Here is a 21281-nt window from a genome sequence, read left to right as displayed (position 1 = left end):
ATTCAAATCAGCCTGAACTTTATGCAGTCTCTCCTTATTTGCAGGGGTAGGTAGAAGTTCAACTGAATTTCATGCACCTTGATTACATCCTCCAAAGTCTCAATCTCTTGAAAGATGTTTCCAAAAGTCTCTTTGCTCCATAGTGTTAAAGCAGCCTTTACCTTCTTCAGCTTATAATGGAACAAGTTGAAAGGATTAGCCATAAAGTCAGCCTTCCAATGTTCTTTTACTGTATCCACAAAATTATCATGCTTAGCCAAGAAATTGAGAAACTTGAAAGATTTTACGAAAATTTCAGTTTCCCCAGTATAAGCTATTAATAGAGAAGCATGATTAGACCCATATCTGATTAAATGAGACACTTCCAAACCAGTATATTTGTCCAGCAAGGCCTAATTCCCTAGACATCTGTCCAACCTTTTGAAAATACAATCCTCTCCATTTTGACCATTCCACCAAGTATATTTTCCCCTTTTAAAGCCCAGATCCATCACTGGACAGCTTTGAATGCATGTTGAAGTCATGAACTTAATTTATTGTAATAGGTAGACCTCGATACTTCTCTTCTTCAGATGTGATGACATTAAAATCTCCTCCTATCAGCCAAGGCAATTGAATTGTGATAGCCAGTTATTCCAAAGCCTCCCATAACTCCAATCTTTCTATCTGAGTACACTTTGCATATACTAGAGAGACCACCATCTCTTCCATACGCCCCTGCATCTTCAATTTGAGAGTTAAAAGTTCTGGATGATCCTCCACAATTCACACCTCAAACATATCATCCACCAAAGCCCAAATTTTATTAGAGCAGTTAACAAAAGTAAGTTGTAGCCTTATTTTTCTTCTGTAGTCCTCATTCTTGTCAGCATCTTGAAAAGGTTCTAGTAAACCTGTTATATCCCGTATTTTATACGTTTGGATATTCCAAGGTAGTCGTGACGAAGTTAAGGGAATGACCATTTTCAAAATTTATTCTAATGTATAAGTTGTTGAGAATATTATTTACGCACATTGGTAAAATGGGATTAGTGAGAAGGACTAAGGATAAATAGGGGAATTCGCAAAATGGTCAATGGAAATAATGTGGAAGGCTAGGGGTAGAATGGGAATTTCGCCAAGTTCATGAAAATTCAAAAGAAGGCCACATGGTCACATGGTGTGTAGTGTATGCCATATTTAATTAATAAGGGTAATTTTGCATGTGCATGGTTGAGGCTTGCAAGAGAAGACACTTGGTCTTCTTGAATTAATTTTAAGAAAAAGGAGGAATTTTCTAGAAAAGAATGGAAGGGGTCATGTGGTCATATTTTTGTGTTGAGGGACTTAAAAATAAATATGAGTAAGAGGTGGAGGATATATATATATGTAGGGAACCTGCAAGAAATTTGGAGAAAGAAAACAAACCAAAAGAGAGAGCAAGAAGACTAGGGGTTCGGCCAAGGCTACAAGAAAATAAGGCCATGGAATTGATCAAGAAAAATTATTCCCTTCTAGTATTCCAAGCAAGTTGAAGGCCCTAATTAACATGGAGTGGTTGTTGGAGCAATAGGATCATTCATTCTTGCAAGACACAATTTTAGCCAAGTTGAGAAATTAAGTGGAAAAGGTAAGGTTTGATTCTCTTTTACAAGTTATAGATGGTTTGCATATGCTGTTGTATGGAGAAATGAATGGAAAACATGAAACCTTGCATGTTGAAGTTGTAGCCGTGCATGGTGTGTGTTGTGTGTTGTGTTACATGGAAGATTGAATTAATGTTATGTAGTGTGTTGGTTGTTGTTGTAATGTGTAGGAAAAGATAGGAAATTCATGAAATATGTTGTTGTTGTGGTATGGCCGAATGGGGTGTGGCTTGACAAACCATGATGATTTAATTCTATTTGATATTTTAGTTGTTGTTATTATGGATTCTATGATGAAAAATGCAAGTTTGGTGATTTGGAACAAAATGGTAATTGATATGAAAATGGTTGTAGGTTGTTATGGGAAATTATGTGATTTTAATGAAGATTTTATAATCATGAAAATGAGATTCTAAAATGTGAATTGTGATTGTTGGTAATGAACTTGGAAGGAAATAATGCGACTTTGTTGTTTCGTTGCAATTGTAGAAGTTTCGGATGGAATATGGAATTGGCGGGGTGGCTTGAATCTTTGAATATTGATTGGAATACCATTGAATTATGTTTAAATAATCTTGAGTTGGTTAATGAAAATGGAAAGATGTTGATATTAGTTTGATAGTGTGAAGTTGGAATGGAAGTGTTGCATTATGTAGAAAAGAAGAATAGATATGTTAGGATGTGTTTTGTTGTGGTTGATGATGTTGTTGGCATTGTTATGTTGTTGTTGATGTTGGTTTGGGCCGAGCCATATTCTCGGGGATGGTACATTTACAGGGGAAATGCTGCCGAAATTTCGGCAGACAAAGTGTTACCTTAAAGAATCAACTTCTAAAATGCTCTAATTAAGTTTTGGTAAACATGACCAATTTGTAGATTTTGGCGGATTTGAAACGTGAATTTGGAGTAGCACAAGCAGCGGAAAAAGGTATGTAAGGCTTCACCCTTCTTTCTATGGCATGTCTTAGACATAATATGTTGGCTAAGAACTTCGGGGACCCTCCTATCCTCCAGAATCCGCACCTAAAGTTTTCCCTTTTTCATGCAGTAGAATTGAACTAGAAATTGTGCAAAATGTTGAAGAACCTTCCTAACCCTCTAGAACTCACATAAATAGGACCCGATGACCCTAAACCCTCACAAACAACGCCATGACATGTAATTTATATAAATTTGGTACACCGCCTCATTTGATCCGAGGCGGGCCCACTGTTCCCAGATTTACCTTATTGTTCTGCTTGACTTACCGTGAAGCTAAATTCAAAGGAAACCTTCGACCCTTATTCCTTTACAAAATGACAAGTACTAAACCTATCCTAACGAGAATACTTCTATGATGATAATGATAATAATGATGTAGAAAAGATAGTATGTCTACGATAAGTATAACTAGAATGATTCCATGACCAAGATTCCTAAGTAAAGGATTCAATGTGAATACGAAAGTGACAAACTAGTTCATGATTCTTATCTCTATTGCTTAGCTATGACACTATGTTCTAAGGATTTCAAATTCTATGAATTGACGCCTATGATGCCTATGATCCCATACCATGTGTTCTCTCAGTGCTATTCTTCGTTGATAGTCTCGCCTTAAAATACTCGTTCCTTCAAGGCGAGGTAAAGCGATCCCGGTCATTCCATAATGTAATCGGAGGCTACCGACCTTACGTCACTCCGATAGTGTTATAACTTTTGATTGGGCTCTCTTGCATGCTTAAGATATAACAATTACACAGCGCCTAAATGGCCAGGCACGACCACCGCTACGGCGGGCTGCTATGTTTACACAAAGCCTATATGGCCAGGCACGACCACCGCTACGGCGGGCTGCTATGTTTACACAGAGCCTATATGGCCGGGCATGACCACCACTAGTGGGCGGCACGAGATGATTACCCCGGACGCGGGCTAATGATGTTATGTGATGCAGACAGATTATGAATGTATATATATAAAGGTGAAAGTGAACATGCATGATTCCGCCTTAAGGGGCACTCCTATGTACAGGTCACCGCTTATCATGATATATTTCACACGCATAAGTTATAGCTCTATACATGACATGTTCCATACGTACAGGATACCCTCTTTTACATGATATGCTCTACCCTTCATATTATGTTACTATTCTTGCCTTACATACTCAGTACATTGCTCGTACTGACCCCTCTTCTTCGGGGGCCGCGTTTCATGCCGCGCAGGTACTCCCAGATGGTTAGAAGACCTTACTGAAGATGTTCTAGCGGAGATGGCGAACTCCATTTGCCCCGGAGGATTGCCAAGTCCAAGTACATGCTATGATATTCTGTCCTATGTTAGAGACTTTGCAGACAGAGTCGTGGGTATAGAGTGTCAGCTTGTAGATGACTTCGCCAGTCGATATTACTATGTGTCATGTCACGGGTCCCACGTGATGATAGTCTTTACTTATGAAAAAAAATAAAAAAAAATTGGAGAGCTTACCATGTATTTTATTCTTAATTGATACAAGAGCTTATATATGTAATAAGAGTCAGCGGGTTCGCTCGGCTCCAGCGACGGGGTCGGGTGCCCATCACACCCTAGTAAGGTCAGGGTGTGACAAAACCAATAAAACCAAAATGATATTTTTGATGCATCTTCATTAACCTTGTAAAAGCTTCCATTGTATTCGCTGATCTAATATTCCAAATGATACCATTCATAAGGCAACATTAGGTTTCTGCAAAGTTCTTCTTGTTTGAACTCCACCACTTGGTAGTACACTGTTGTCTCTTATCTGCTTCTTCTTTCCTCTCCCTATTGCTTTATCCACCTGTTTTGGAGAGAGATCCCCTGCGCTAGCCACTGCTTGTATGTTTTTATCAATTGAATGCATATCAAGACCTTTTCCCCCTGAAATCCCAGTTTTTAGGATTCTTGTATCACGTTGAGTATTTATCACCTCCAAAACTGTACATTCACCATTATCCACCCCTCTTTTGATGGACTTGTTACTTTCACCTGCTTTGTTTGGAGTGGTAACACTATGTTGTTTGCTTTTTGATAAAGATTGTACAGAACTGCTGCCTTGTTGCCCTTGTACCTCATTTACTTCTGATTGCAAATTCTCCTTCTGATCATTGGTTTCCTTTGGACTGCTTATTACTTGCTCTATTGACTGCATCTTCTCAGGACTTGTGATGTTTCCTGAGTTGACTTCTTCTTCCTCTATTCTTTGCCCTTTGTTGTTACTTTTACTAGAAGATTGCACTGATTTAGTCTTCTGCTGTGATTTTGAATTGGTACTCATTCCTAGGCTTTGTATTTGAACTGAATCTTCTTTCTGCTCCTTTTCTACAGCTTGTTTGTCATTTTCTCCATCCCCCTGACTTACTCTTGGTTATTGTTGTGCGACTTTCTGCTAATCACTTGTCTTTTCTGTTGCAAGTTCCATAATCTCCTCTTTCATGAAAAACCCAAATTGATTCCTCTTGATTCTATGGATTCTAGCCTTAGATTAAGGATTAATAGAAGTAAATGGAGGATTCTAAGACCAAGAAAGTTACCTTTGTGAAGAAATAGCCAAAACCCTCTAAAAATCGCCTCCCAAGCCTTAAGATATGAATATGAAATAATGACAAGAGGCTGGGTTTTAATCACTTTTAAGTCACAGATTCAGTCGTCACTGCTTCCGCGGCATCGGGGCAGCTACGGTGGTTTCGCTAGGGCGGTTTCTCAGACCGCTTTGGCGGTCTACCTAGATTCTCACTACGCCGCTCTTGCGGTGCCGCTATAGCGGTAATAGTGTCGCCATAGCAGACACTAGAATCTTAAACTCATGTTTCACAATTCAACCCGAAATTCCGACTATCACCCGAGACCATCTGCTCACAAACCAGATATGTAGACATACATAAAAACACGCTACGAAAGGACTCGTGGCCTCAGAATTCCCATCGGGGGTCTCGTTGACCAAGTAAACCCCCGATACCTCAAAACTAACTTCCCAACCCAAGTCCCAAAATGCACCGGAGTGCATTGGGCACCGAACCGAATATGCACACAAGTTCTAAAAGGCCATTCGGACCTCTCGGAATCGACGAATTCTCAAAAAAGGTCCGTTTACCCAAAAGTCAACTTTGAGTCAACCATTTTTCGCTTTTAAGCCAAATTTCCCCAAAACTTTCCCAAATCAATTCCGATGACCTCGGGAAGCATGACAACGGTCCCCGCGGGTCAAATATGGGCTAATAAAGCTCGAAAAAGTTATCAAAAGGGTCGGAAATGCAATAACGACCAGTTTGGTCGTTACAAACCGTTTCTCTTTTTAAAGTTGAAGAAAACGCATATTGTGATACACACTTTCAATTCAAACAAGCGAAGTTACCATTTCGTTTTCCTTTTCAACTTAATCTCTAAGACACTTTGTTCAAAGTTGATCTTGTGCAATTTTTATATTTTATAATTAGTAATAGAGTTTTATGAGACGGAGTGGGATTTGTTGGCAACCTTGGGTTGACATTTTTCCAAAAACATGCAACTCCTCTCACCATTTCAGGTTATGCATTTAATTTCTATTTTAGGATGTTTCAAATGTTTGTCACACTTGTATGAATCTTCACACTTTATGAACCAAATGAAGGAAAAGTTGATTGTGGCAGCTATTTGAAGATCAACACAACTGGTTTACATAAATAGCGGAGAACACACAATCATATATTTTATCTTAACCTTTCTTTCTTTATAAATTTGGATCATTCTTTAAGCATGCATTAATAATGCTACACTCCTTTTGCACATATATAAGGCTAGCATATCAGAAGAGAAAATGTCAAATTGCGGCAAAGAGAAAAGTGTGATGAATTACTTGATTCTCAAATCTTTTCACCTATGCATCTGTATATCTTTAACGGTCAAATATATTGATTGAGAGTATATGGCAAAAGACACTGCAACAAAAGATTAAGAAGAAAGTGATAAAACCGGGTTCTACCTTATGTTCTTAGTCCTTAATTAACAATAGAATATGATTTGAAAATTTAATATTTATAAATATAGAATAAATGGACATACTCTAATAATAGATATTATGTCTTGCATGCATGTTTACCAGAGGAAATTGGATCGGTTATATATAATTTCCTAGAATTTATGCAAAATGTGGAATATTATTTTCAAGGTTATAAGACATAAATTAAAACTTACAGTAATACTTGATAATTAGATCGAGATCATGAAAATGATATAGATGAAGCCTTTTATTTGGATGAATCATATTTATACTTGAAAAGGTATTTGGATGATTCATATTCATACTAACCTTATATATGTGCAAAAGGAGTGTAGCATTAAAGAATGCTTCTTTTTATTAGTATAGTATTTCGTGTTTTATGACTAGAAAAAAAAAAGAATCAGTTGTTGATCTATCTCTAATATTTCATAGCTAATATGATTTTTTTTAGAAGCTTACGTTGATACGACATTTAAATAGAATTAACCACGAATTTTTGTTATTTGACAACATATTCTGTCAATAATTCCTGATTGATGACATAGATTTTTATATATAATAATTTTTTGATAATAATAATCCAATAATTAAAAAGAAGGTGTTTTTTTTTTAAGGCTAGTGATGCTCATTGAGGCACCAACCAGAACTTATGTTGGTAATCAACCTTTTTGTTTTTGTCTTTAATTGTTAGCTGCATTTAAAATCAAAATACACATCTATACAAAAGCTTTTTTCCTGTATTGTAGTCACAGTAAGAAAAGCTATTTTTCTGAAATTCTGCCAAAATCTTCTGCATTTCTACCAACGGAAATATATTGATGTTGCGTTTTCTATTGGGTTGAACTTCTGTTGTAGAAGAAATAAAAAAATGAAACTTTAATTTCTTGAATAAGAATTGTATCTTGCAAACATAAGTTTTATTTACCCATTTGCACTATATATGTAGAAAAGATTACTATCCTAAAGATAGTGGCTTATAATGCCTACACTCATTTTACATTTTACATAAAAGTTTCTTGCAACATTTCACATGTATAACCAGTAATGTTGACCTCAACAAATAAGTTATTATATGAAGATTCATATCAATCATTCGCATAAACTTGTATATTAATTTTTAATATATAATTACATACTCAAATCTATCTAAACATATTGTATTATTTTACAGAATCGTGTGTTACGTGACTGGACATACACGTGCAATGCACGTGTAGAGATACTAGTTGTTTATAAATATAGAAAGATATCATTCGTTTGAGACGAAATAAAAAGGAAAGTGTGACACATAAAACAGGACAGAAATAGTAACTATGTGTATTGTAAATACGTGTTATATATTTATCTATTTAATGTAAACATTAGATACAGGTAAATACGTTCCATATATAAGTTTGGATAATCAGGATTATTAGTGTAAAGTCTAGGTCACACCGCCTGCTACAAGTACTAAATATTATAAGTTTCTAAATTCTTGCTAGATATTCCTTTTCTTGCTTATTTTGATTCTGGAAAAGCCTTCTCCATTGAGTGCAATGCCTTAGAATCACCTTCAATCTTGACACTGACTTCTACACCTTTTGATTTTGCAACTTTTTTGAGATCCAATATTTCATTAATGTCCTCTTTGTCTGAATCCTTGTAAACAAAATATAGTAGCATTTGAACGACTCCAAATAGAAACCCCAGTACATTTGGTAACTGCACAATCCCCAATGGGTAACAAAATTAAATAAAAATCAAATTAGTTGTTTAGAAGAAAAGAAAAGGTTGGAACAGGAAAAAAGCACTACCCCTCTATTCCATTTCTATAGGACACTTTTTCATTTGTAAGATACTTTTTCATTTTCTTTTAACTTTTATATTCTAATTTTAATCTTAATGATATAGAAATCTTTTATAGAGAGAGAAATATCATCGGCGGGACGAGCTAATAGACAAGCCACTAAGGCAAGTGTTTTAGGCCCCTAAATTATGGGGGTCTATTTTTTAATAGTAGTTAGTAAAAGCAGAGTTAGGTGTATAGTTTTTTTTTTCCTTTTAAAAAAATTAAATTAAGCTAGAAATTTTTTCTTAAAGGCAGTCTCATATGCTCAGCAAACTATTTCAAGAAACAACCGTCCCAAATTTAAATAATGTCCAATAATTTTCAGTTTAACTATTAAATCTGCTGAAATCGGATCATCCTTCATCTTTTTTGAGCGTGTACTAACTTCCTTTTACTATAGATGTATACCTCACACACATGTTTAACAACAATATATATGTGATTTTAAAATAATTTTACTAATTGAGATGGGATGCACGTGCGGCGCACGGAATGCACATGTGACGCACGCAGAAACTAGTTTTGTTGAATATATTTGAGACCTCTTATTAAGATTTGACTCTAGACCACTAATTCCACTGAACCGCACCCGATCATTGGTACATAATTTATGTGAAGAAAGTTATTCTTCGTTAAACAGAGGGAGTAAATTGTATGAATTTATTGATAACTTACAGCAATGTAGAAGTCCTTGAAAACCCCATAGAAAAACCACATTGTAGCGCAGAGAGTGAGGAACAATGATAAAGTGAAGGGCATAAACTCTACACTCTTTGTTCTTATTACTTGCCTCTGCAACACACATTTATAAGAGTTAAGGAAGTAACTAAAGCATATATATAAATATAAAGGGATAAATTACAGTATGAAATAAAAACTAGAGAGTAATTAATGAGACCATGATGCTTAAAGGAGCAGCATAGACCACAACGTTGATAACAACACAAATCCATCCCACTATCATCACTCCTTCTGAGCCTTTTGCAAATACATAAGAAAATAGCATTATCATTCCTAGGGCTCCCACTATCAACAACATCAGCCACCCCGTGAAAATCTGCAAATTATAGCAAGCAAAATAGTAGTATGAAATATGTCTCTTTTTATGTATTGATAGTGTAAATATAAATATTTTACACAATCAAACCATTTATAAAGTAATTACAAACAAATCTCTCCTAAAATGATTAATTAGTAACTTGATAAAAATGGTAACTGACTTGCTATCTCAAGTTAAAAGACACTAATAGTGTAAAAGAATCTTTACATTGTAGTGTACTGACAGTGCGCTATCACGTCATTTATGAGATAATTACGAGTTAATATCTATGATAACTGGCGTGCTGTAATATGTTACTACACTAATAAATAAATAAAATTGTACTGTCAGTGTATAAGATATAATCCGATAACTCAAATCATGTACAACACGTGTATAAAATTTAATCTGTTTCTTTCCTAATGAGAAAGAGCAAAGGGAGTTCACCTGAGACTTTCTGGGTGCGTAAAAGAGAAACAAAGAGATGTAAGCTAATTCAATAACATATCCAAAGCCATTAATGTTGACGATAAGGTAGGCATTCTTCTTGAGATAAGCATAATATAGCAATAGTCCTGCACTGAATAGTGCTACTAAATATGGTATTGCTTGAAACCCTTAATGATGAATTCCTTTTATATATCTTGTAAAATTCTGGCCTGGAAAGAAAAAAAGAAATGGAGAAAGAAACCAACTTGTCCATCATATTATTATTGTCTAAAAACTTCTTAAATTGACTTGAAATGTACTCGCTCCATCCAATTTTACTTGTCCTCTATATTAAAAATACATGTGCACTTTTACTTGTCCAATTTAGCAAATTAAGACAGAATTTAACACTTAGTTCTCAATTTATCCTTATTATTAACTATAATCATTTCTTGATGCATTTTCTAAAACATTGAATTTATCATATTGAAAGTGTGATATAGTAAGCATATAATTTTATTAATTGCTTCTTAAGGGGTGTGCCAAATTAAATATGGACAGAGGGATCAGAGTAATTGTTCTTACACTGGTGCTAAGAACACTATGAATGACACGATATTACCTACATAACAGTAGAATACGAGTTAGAGAATATTGAGAGAACAAAATAAAGATAAAAAGTACAAAATCAGTGTACATTGTTTTGCATTTTAGCATACCAAGAAGGCCAAACATGAAAGATAAGTGTAACACCCCGTACCTTTAACTTAAACTTTGATCATGATCCTAGACTTAGAAAATCAGATAAAGAATGTGGGAATTGAAATTTTTCCGTTCAGTTGTGATATGGTGGTTTACGCCCATGAACAGTGGTCGTATTTCAGTTTACTGGCCGTAAACCAAGTCGAGAATTGAAACCAAGAATTTCTGAACATTCTGGAATTTGACATTTTTGAGGTCATAAAGTTAAATACGGACCGTATTTCACTTTACGGCCCGTATTTCAAACCGTATTTGGAATTTGGGAAAACTTCCTTGATGAAAGTTGTAGATCATTGAAATACCTTTCCAACGGTATCTTACGGGGGTCAAACGGACATCTGTACAAAGAGTTATGGTCATTTTACTGAAGAGACACAGTGCAGTCCGTGTGCAAAATACGACCCGTAAAGTCAGTTTACGGCCCGTAAACTGAAAATACGGCCAGCACAGTGCTGGACGTAAACTGTATTTTCCAGAACATTATATATTCGTCCATATCAGTTCAAGTCATTATTTTTCATTCCCTCAAACCCTAGAACAACCTCCTACTCTCCTCCAACATCAAGAACACCAAGGTAAGTCCATTCTAATTATTCCAACTCCATTCTAACATATATCCTTGTAATCTAAACAAGAAATCATCATTCCTAATCTAGGGTTTTCAAGAAAACCCATCTCAAGATTCAAGAATCAAGATTTAGGAAATCTTCTCCAAAATTCAAGTCTTTAATTCAAGTTTTGGAGCAATTAAGGTATGTCTCTTTTGAAAAATCTTATTTTGGAATGCATGACTTCTTTTCTTGAAATTTCTTTATTGAATAGAAAGGGTGAACTTCTCATACAAAACCCTAATGTATGTCTAAGATTTTAATAACATTCTTACCCTTATCATTGATAGATTTGACGGGTTAGAATAGAGAAAATGACATTGAAAGCTCGGTTATAATTTTTGGATATCAAATGATTTGTGGGCTGTTTTGGTATGATTAAATGGATAGAATTAGTTGGATATTGATATAAAATAATTGTTGAGATTGTTGTTGATGTTGTTGTTCTTGAATTTGGAAGTATAAATATTATTCAAGATCCTTTAATGAATGAAAGGAAAAGCAATCTTTTCATGTTCCTTGAACTCTAATTCATGTTTAAATGGTGGTTAATGTGTGTGAGGGGACAAACCCACATTAAACCTAGATTGTAACAAACCCTATATATGTATGTGATATTATGAATGTTTTCCTCTATAAGATATGTTTAATAATGATGGTTAAGGGTTGGTAATGATATTCTCATTGATGATTTAAGACATGGAAATCTTTCGTAAAGAAGTTATACGTTTTCAAACATTGGTCGGAATAACTTCTCCTTTCAATATGGCATAATGGTCCGTAATGATAATTTGACTACAAAGATGATTTCTTTTAGACAAGGTCATGCGTGTGTAGGGTCAAGCCCGCATCGAACCTTACACGAACCATACTACTTTGTGAAACTCGCTTTTCCCCATTATTGGATGATTGAACTTAATCTTCTAAAGGTTAGACCTTCAACTTGTTTTGTTGTTAAATGGGTTTCTTAAACTTGAAATTGAATAAGATATTTGAATAAGATTCTCAATCGGTTGTAACTTGAAATGCCTCTATTTGAGATGATGACTTGAGAAGTGAGATTCGGCTCTAAGCCATGATTGATAATTTGGTAATATGACATGATTTGTATTTTGTTTGTGTTTGGGCCTGTATGGGCAAGCTGTGCTAGTCCAGAGGACGATTAGCCTCCGTTGCTTCCCAGCACGGAGTATCTATTGCTGTGCTAGTCCAGAGGACGATTAGCCTCCGTTGCTTCCTAGCCCGGAGTATCTATTGCTGTGATAGTCCAGAGGACGATTAGCCTCCGTGGTTTCCTAACCCGGACTAACGATTGATTGATTAGTTTGCCTATGAGTGGCTTGCTTTGTATCTTGTTGCCTTTGAGTGGCTTGTGGTGATATTGAATTCGTAAGTGAAATGTTTGGCATGGTAAATGGTAAGGAGTTAAGTTAATATGTCTTTCGTTGATCGATATGTGTAATGAACTTTAATGTTATTGATGTTGTGACTGCTTTGAGACAATTTTTGAATCGGCTTCTATGCCATGGACTTTATTGTTATGTTTATGCCTAGCCATTCGGGAGGACGAGTGGTCACCGAGAATTATATGTTCCGGTGTGGTGCGCTATGCGCGATATGATTGATTCTTGGGCCTGTATTGGCATGTGTGATATTCTTATTCTCTCATGGGACGGTCGTTGACAATCTTAATTGATTAGAAAGGCATATTTGAAGTTATAAATTGACAAAAGGCTTTGTAATTGATTTTGACAATTCTTATTGAGATACATATGCTGAATACCTGTTTTTATATCGATTAATGGCTTTGTAAACTGCTTAGCAAATGATATTAAGAATCACAAAAGGGGAATGACTGTTTTTATACTATCCTTTCAGAACTGATTTCTTTATGTATTATTATATTTTATTTTTATAATACTTGTTGTCTCCGAGGCACTCACTGAGTACGAAAGTACTCAGGCATACCATTGTTGTTTCTGATGGTATGTTAGGTAACAAAGAAGAGCAGGTTCGTGATACTTTCGACGCTTAAGAGGACTTGCTGCTGCTGCTGCTGATTTGGGTGAGCCCACATCCTTGTTCGTGGGACACTTCCTGTTTCATTTATTATTCTAGATTTCCGGGCTGCGTCCCGAAGTTTGACGATTGTTATGTCTCTTAGAAGCTCCATAGATAGTTGTTAGAATTGTGGGTAGATTGTCAAAGTCTCGTACGACTTAATGGGTGTTTGTCACGTTTATGACTATTTACTTATAAAGACTTCCGCTGATTTAATTCATGTGATCATGATGTGTTACATTTAATTTATAAATTGTTGGAGGCGAATGTTGAACCTGGCGGGTTCAAGTATTATTATTGTGTCGTTTAGGTTCTTCCGATGTTGTTCATGACGTCGGATGCCGGTCACGTCTAGGGTGGGTTTTGGGGCGTGACAAGCTTGGTATCAGAGCCTAGGTTTAAATGTGTCCTAGGAGTTGTCTGTGTCTGTGGAGCTGTGTCTAGTGGAGTCTTCTTTGTGCATCCTGATCACCTGCATGATCGAAAGACTACCAGGGCATTTATAGGTGTTTCTCACTCCTCTTTATTCTAGATTGTGCTATAGAGCCTGAACTTCCTTTAGGATCATTCTGACGTGTCCAATAATTCGTGCCCCGCAGAAATGGCTTTAACTCCTGCGAGGACTGGTAATCAGGGAAACAATGGTGCTTCTAAATCATCGCGTGGCGGACGAGCCACCAGGGTCACTAACCATACCACTGCTGGGGTCAAGAACGGTAATTCCTTGGTTGGGTTTGCCGAGCAACAAGAGAATTGGAAGAGAGAAGAGCGGTTAGACAGGGAACAAAGTAAGAAGGCCCGATCTGTGGGTGGTTTCACTGGTTCGTATGATGGAGGGCAACGAAAAGGAAATTATGCACCTCAACAGTTTGGTTCTCAGTCTAATATAGGCGTTCCATCTGGTAGACAAGGTCAGAGGAACAATGATCAGAACATATATTCGCAAGGTAGTAACCGACAAACATTTAGATTGGAGGATCGTGTTTGTCACCATTGTGGGATTAGGGGTCATATCAAGAAATATTGTAGGAAGTGGATTCGTGAAATGGCTAACTCTTCAGGCCAAAGGAATAATTCGTCTGATGGTAATGCTAACAACACCCCTAATGCTCGTGGTAATAGGGCTGGTAAAATGGTTTCTAACACCGCTAATAGGGGACAAGCTCGACTTTATAGTTTGATTCGTAGGGATACGGTAGAAGATCCTGAAGCCGGGGCCACAGGTATTCTTACTATATGTTCTTTTGAAGCGTATTAGCTGATCAATTCGAGTTCGACTCTTTCTTATATAACTCAAAATCTTGCCCTTGATTTTGTGTGGAAGTCGAACAATGGTTGACACCCTTTTTCTATGAATACCCCTGCGTGCTTGTTATCGCTTTTATAATGTATAGAGACTGTGTCATTGTAGTTAAGGGCTGTGAGATTACTTTTAATGTGTTTGAATTAGAAATGATGAACTGTGATGTGATTTTTGGGGATGGACTAGCTTTCCGAGTGTTATGAAACTCTGGATTGTCAATCAGAAATGGTTAGGCTTGAATTTGCTGATGGACCCGTTATAGAGTGAAAAAGTGATATTGTTAAAAATTCGGAGTAGACTTATGTCGTATCTTAAGACTTGCGGGGTGAAATCAAAAAGGGCTTAGTTTTATCTAGTTGTTGCGGTATTACTCAAGCCGTGTTACCTTGAATATTATTCCCTACTATAGGTATGTGTTGAACCTTTCGGATGTGTTTTCCTGTGAAAGTTTAGAGTGAAGTATAAATCTCACAATTGTGTTTAGACCTTAATGATGCATTCGTTATATGGTTAGTCGTATGTTATCTCTAAGGATGTTTCACCTTGCTAGGAGAATTCTTGAAATTTTGAAATTTGAGGTTTAGTGAAGAATCTTAAGCAATGACTTTCATTTGAGGACGAATGATCTTAAGGGGGGGATAATGTAACACCCCGTACCTTTAACTTAAACTTTGATCATGATCCTAGACTTAGAAAATCAGATAAAGAATGTGGGAATTGAAATTTTTCCGTTCAGTTGTGATATGGTGGTTTACGCCCATGAACAGTGGTCGTATTTCAGTTTACTGGCCGTAAACCAAGTCGTGAACTGAAACCAAGAATTTCTAAACATTCTGGAATTTGACATTTTTGAGGTCATAAGGTTAAATACGGACCGTATTTCACTTTACGGCCCGTATTTCAAACCGTATTTGGAATTTGGGAAAACTTCCTTGATGAAAGTTGTAGATCTTTGAAATACCTTTCCAACGGTATCTTACGGGGGTCAAACGGACATATGTGCAAAGATTTATGACCATTTTACTGAAGAGACACAGTGCAGTCCGTGTGCAAAATACGACCCGTAAAGTCAGTTTACGGCCCGTAAACTGAAAATACGGCCAGCACAGTGCTGGACGTAAACTGTATTTTCCAGAACATTATATATTCGTCCATATCAGTTCAAGTCATTATTTTTCATTCCCTCAAACCCTAGAACAACCTCCTACTCTCCTCCAACATCAAGAACACCAAGGTAAGTCCATTCTAATTATTCCAACTCCATTCTAACATATATCCTTGTAATCTAAACAAGAAATCATCATTCCTAATCTAGGGTTTTCAAGAAAACCCATCTCAAGATTCAAGAATCAAGATTTAGGAAATCTTCTCCAAAATTCAAGTCTTTAATTCAAGTTTTGGAGCAATTAAGGTATGTCTCTTTTGAAAAATCTTATTTTGGAATGCATGACTTCTTTTCTTGAAATTTCTTTATTGAATAGAAAGGGTGAACTTCTCATACAAAACCCTAATGTATGTCTAAGATTTTAATAACATTCTTACCCTTATCATTGATAGATTTGACGGGTTAGAATAGAGAAAATGACATTGAAAGCTCGGTTATAATTTTTGGATATCAAATGATTTGTGGGCTGTTTTGGTATGATTAAATGGATAGAATTAGTTGGATATTGATATAAAATAATTGTTGAGATTGTTGTTGATGTTGTTGTTCTTGAATTTGGAAGTATAAATATTATTCAAGATCCTTTAATGAATGAAAGGAAAAGCAATCTTTTCATGTTCCTTGAACTCTAATTCATGTTTAAATGGTGGTTAATGTGTGTGAGGGGACAAACCCACATTAAACCTAGATTGTAACAAACCCTATATATGTATGTGATATTATGAATGTTTTCCTCTATAAGATATGTTTAATAATGATGGTTAAGGGTTGGTAATGATATTCTCATTGATGATTTAAGACATGGAAATCTTTCGTAAAGAAGTTATACGTTTTCAAACATTGGTCGGAATAACTTCTCCTTTCAATATGGCATAATGGTCCGTAATGATAATTTGACTACAAAGATGATTTCTTTTAGACAAGGTCATGCGTGTGTAGGGTCAAGCCCGCATCGAACCTTACACGAACCATACTACTTTGTGAAACTCGCTTTTCCCCATTATTGGATGATTGAACTTAATCTTCTAAAGGTTAGACCTTCAACTTGTTTTGTTGTTAAATGGGTTTCTTAAACTTGAAATTGAATAAGATATTTGAATAAGATTCTCAATCGGTTGTAACTTGAAATGCCTCTATTTGAGATGATGACTTGAGAAGTGAGATTCGGCTCTAAGCCATGATTGATAATTTGGTAATATGACATGATTTGTATTTTGTTTGTGTTTGGGCCTGTATGGGCAAGCTGTGCTAGTCCAGAGGACGATTAGCCTCCGTTGCTTCCCAGCACGGAGTATCTATTGCTGTGCTAGTCCAGAGGACGATTAGCCTCCGTTGCTTCCTAGCCCGGAGTATCTATTGCTGTGATAGTCCAGATGACGATTAGCCTCCGTGGTTTCCTAACCCGGACTAACGATTGATTGATTAGTTTGCCTATGAGTGGCTTGCTTTGTATCTTGTTGCCTTTGAGTGGCTTGTGGTGATATTGAATTCGTAAGTGAAATGTTTGGCATGGTAAATGGTAAGGAGTTAAGTTAATATGTCTTTCGTTGATTGATATGTGTAATGAACTTTAATGTTATTGATGTTGTGACTGCTTTGAGACAATTTTTGAATCGGCTTCTATGCCATGGACTTTATTGTTATGTTTATGCCTAGCCATTCGGGAGGACGAGTGGTCACCGAGAATTATATGTTCCGGTGTGGTGCGCTATGCGCGATATGATTGATTCTTGGGCCTGTATTGGCATGTGTGATATTCTTATTCTCTCATGGGACGGTCGTTGACAATCTTAATTGATTAGAAAGGCATATTTGAAGTTATAAATTGACAAAAGGCTTTGTAATTGATTTTGACAATTCTTATTGAGATACATATGCTGAATACCTGTTTTTATATCGATTAATGGCTTTGTAAACTGCTTAGCAAATGATATTAAGAATCACAAAAGGGGAATGACTGTTTTTATACTATCCTTTCAGAACTGATTTCTTTATGTATTATTATATTTTATTTTTATAATACTTGTTGTCTCCGAGGCACTCACTGAGTACGAAAGTACTCAGGCATACCATTGTTGTTTCTGATGGTATGTTAGGTAACAAAGAAGAGCAGGTTCGTGATACTTTCGACGCTTAAGAGGACTTGCTGCTGCTGCTGCTGATTTGGGTGAGCCCACATCCTTGTTCGTGGGACACTTCCTGTTTCATTTATTATTCTAGATTTCCGGGCTGCGTCCCGAAGTTTGACGATTGTTATGTCTCTTAGAAGCTCCATAGATAGTTGTTAGAATTGTGGGTAGATTGTCAAAGTCTCGTACGACTTAATGGGTGTTTGTCACGGTTATGACTATTTACTTATAAAGACTTCCGCTGATTTAATTCATGTGATCATGATGAGTTACATTTAATTTATAAATTGTTGGAGGCGAATGTTGAACCTGGCGGGTTCAAGTATTATTATTGTGTCGTTTAGGTTCTTCCGATGTTGTTCATGACGTCGGATGCCGATCACGTCTAGGGTGGGTTTTGGGGCGTGACAATAAGTCATGAACACTTAATTGCACCATGATGATATATCTACCTAGTGAAGCCCTTTTTTAGTTTCAAGTGCTGAATGCTCTTTGTGGATCTACAAAAGGGACTTGAAGAAACTATACACACTTCAAATGCAATTTTATAATGGAGATCAACTACGGAGAAACAAAGAACAAGAATTCGGTAAAGGAAGTTTTGATGAATTCGGTATTATTGTTTGGCAAGACCATAATGCATACGTACAATTGTTTTTCTTCATTTGGTTTAGCCCAACAGATAGATGATACATACAAAATCTTCTGTGCTAAATTCAAATGACAAAAACTATGATAACAATACAAGTAACCGAGTGAAATTGATTAAATCATTACTATTTATAATTAGTGGAATAGTCATAATCCGTCGTACGTATTGTGTAAGGAGAATCTCAAGGAGAATCTATTGGATTTTCAAGAAACAACGTGGGCATATGTATACAATAGGTATGAGTCAAAGATCTGGGTGGAAGACGATCTAATAGGAAGGTTCACTGGATGAACTTGGCATCAAGATTCGACGAGCAAAGGGGTTGGGTCGAACTGTAACTCATCGAAGAACCGGTTTCAACCATATACTCTGTCGGAGAGGTCAGTTGTAATTAGGGGTACCGGTCCTTGGAAAGGTCAAATGCCGATAGAAATGATGATCGTGGTAGAAACAACTAGGGTCTGCAGAGGAGAGATAGAGGAGAGTCTCTTTGATCCCCTTCAAGGCATACGGAATATCCAAACCTCTCCGAATATAACTTCAGCATTGACGAGGTGCAGATGGTAGCCACCATGAGAACTAAGCCTGCGGCACGATTCCCTATGCTGCTCCGATCTGTCCCTAATTCAAAGAATATGACCGTACAATACTATTTCCATTGCACGAAAGGGCATAGAAGAGCGAACTGCAGGCATCTCCGGGAGGAGGTGACTGACTTTCTCAAGAAAGGACACCTAAGGGAGTTATTGAGCGAGAGAGCGAAGAATAATTATGAAAAAAGTATGGCTACAAACGACCAGGTCGTGCCGACCATCACACGTTAGGTAATAAATATGATAATTGGAGGAGCCGAAGTTGCTGGTACAACCTTCATGATGGAAAAAAAGAGAAAGGTGTCAGTTACTTGGGAAACGATACCTCGTGAGCTTTCAAATGAAAATGGCATCACTTTCACCGAAGAAGACATAGAGGGGATCACATCGCCTCATAATGAGGCACTGGTAATCACTGTAGACATAGACTGTTTTCAAACTAAGCATGTCTTGATTGATCCAGGTAGTTCAGCCAACATTTGATGGAAAGTCGTAGAGAAAATGAAGATGTTGGAAAAGCTAATACCAGCCACTTGGGTCATTTTCGGATTCAATATGGTGAAACGACCAAAAGAGATATTACACTACCAGAAAATGTCGGGGGAATGATCAAAGAGACAAAGTTCTATGTTATAGATGGTGACATGAGGTTCAATGTAATCTTTGGAAGGTTGTAGTTACATTACGTGAGGGCAGTACCGTTAACATTACAGCTACTGATAAATTTTCCACTCCAAAGGGCATCAATCATATCTAGGAGGAGCAACCGGCTGCAAGAGAAATGTTCTCCATCATGAGCCAAAGGTCAAGGAAGAGTCAAAAGACGTAAAATAGTAATCACAAGAATCGGAGCTCACACCCGATTCGGTCCCGCAAGTATAAGAATCAACAACGTGACCCGAAGATGAGTTACAGAACAGGTATCTGGTTCCTAGGTTGGCTTGTATGCAGATCTCTTGGAGATGAAGACATACCTGGGCACGGGTCAAACCCTCGAGCTCAGGAGTGATATTCTTGCTTACCTTAAATCTAACTATGATTGTTTTGCTTGGTCCTATCAAGATATGATAGGTATACCCCTAGAGGTTAGCATACACAAATTTAGCCTGGATCCTAGCTTCCCATCGGTAAAGCAAAAGAAACAGCTTATAGCAGAGGTCGAAAACAAGTTTGTTAAAGAGGAGGTAACAAGGTTACTCAATATAAGGTCCATTCAGGAGGTAAAATACCTGAATTGGTTAGCCAATGTAGTTGTAGTACCTAAAAAGATCTTAATAAAGCGGGTCCAAATGACTCCTTCCCGCTGCCGAGCATAGATCAAATGGTTGACGCAACGACTGGCATGAGATAATGAGTTTTCTCAATGCTTACTCTAGGTATAATCAAATAAGAATGCTTCATAGGATCAAGATAAAACATCATTCGTCACTAACTTTGACATTTACTTCTATAATATGATGTCTTTGGGACTTCAGAATGTTGAGGCCACCTACCAGAGGTTGGTAAACGGAATGTTTGAACAGTAAATTGGGAGAACAATGAAAGTATATATTGATGACATGCTTGTCAAGAGTCTTTGTGAAGGGGACCATTTAAGTCTTTTGCTGGAAACCTTTGCCATCTTAAGGAAATATAACATGAAACTACACTCGGAGAATGGCGCATTTGGAGTTAGCTCGGGGAAGTTCTTGGGTTTTCTTGTGTCTTAAAGGGGAATTGAGGTAAACCCAGACAAGATCAAGGTGATCGAAGAAATCCCGAATACCTTGGACAACATAAAAGCAATGCAGGGATTAACCAGGTGGTTAGCAGCCTTTAGCAGGTTCATATCACGGTCGTCTGAAACGTGTCACAAGTTCTTCTCCTTGTTGAAGAGGAAGAAGAATGACTTTGAATGGACGCTGGAGTGTCAGCATGCACTATGAGACTTGAAGAAGTAATTGTCTAGTCCACCACTTATGTATAAGCCAAAGGATGGAGAGCAACTCCTAGTATACTTGGTTGTCAAAAAAGTGGCAGTAAGTGCAGTCTTGGTCCGGGAGGAAAAAGGTACAAAATTTCCTATTTATTAAATATGTAGGATTATGTCAGGGGCCGAAACTCGGTAACCTT

General features: G+C 36.8%; 1 protein-coding gene across 2 annotated transcripts in view; it reads right to left on the bottom strand.

The window, feature by feature from the left end:
- Positions 1 to 7960: 7960 nt before the first annotated feature.
- LOC132619097 (bidirectional sugar transporter NEC1-like) overlaps positions 7961 to 21281 on the bottom strand; it is a 36430-nt gene continuing 23109 nt past the window's right edge. Inside the window, exons 5-6 of one of the 2 annotated variants that reach the window (XM_060334062.1) lie at positions 9104 to 9220; positions 7962 to 8301 (exon numbers count right to left, since the gene is read on the bottom strand). In XM_060334062.1, the coding sequence (XP_060190045.1) occupies positions 8098 to 8301; positions 9104 to 9220 (321 nt within the window). In that variant the 3' untranslated portion in view covers positions 7962 to 8097. Of the gene's footprint in view, positions 8302 to 9103; positions 9221 to 21281 lie in introns of both variants that reach the window. The other variant, XM_060334063.1, reaches the window with a different exon arrangement.

This window comes from Lycium barbarum, chromosome 11 (genome assembly GCF_019175385.1).
Source record: "Lycium barbarum isolate Lr01 chromosome 11, ASM1917538v2, whole genome shotgun sequence".
NCBI lineage: Eukaryota > Viridiplantae > Streptophyta > Magnoliopsida > Solanales > Solanaceae > Lycium > Lycium barbarum.
This window is presented reverse-complemented; position numbering and strand designations above follow the sequence as displayed.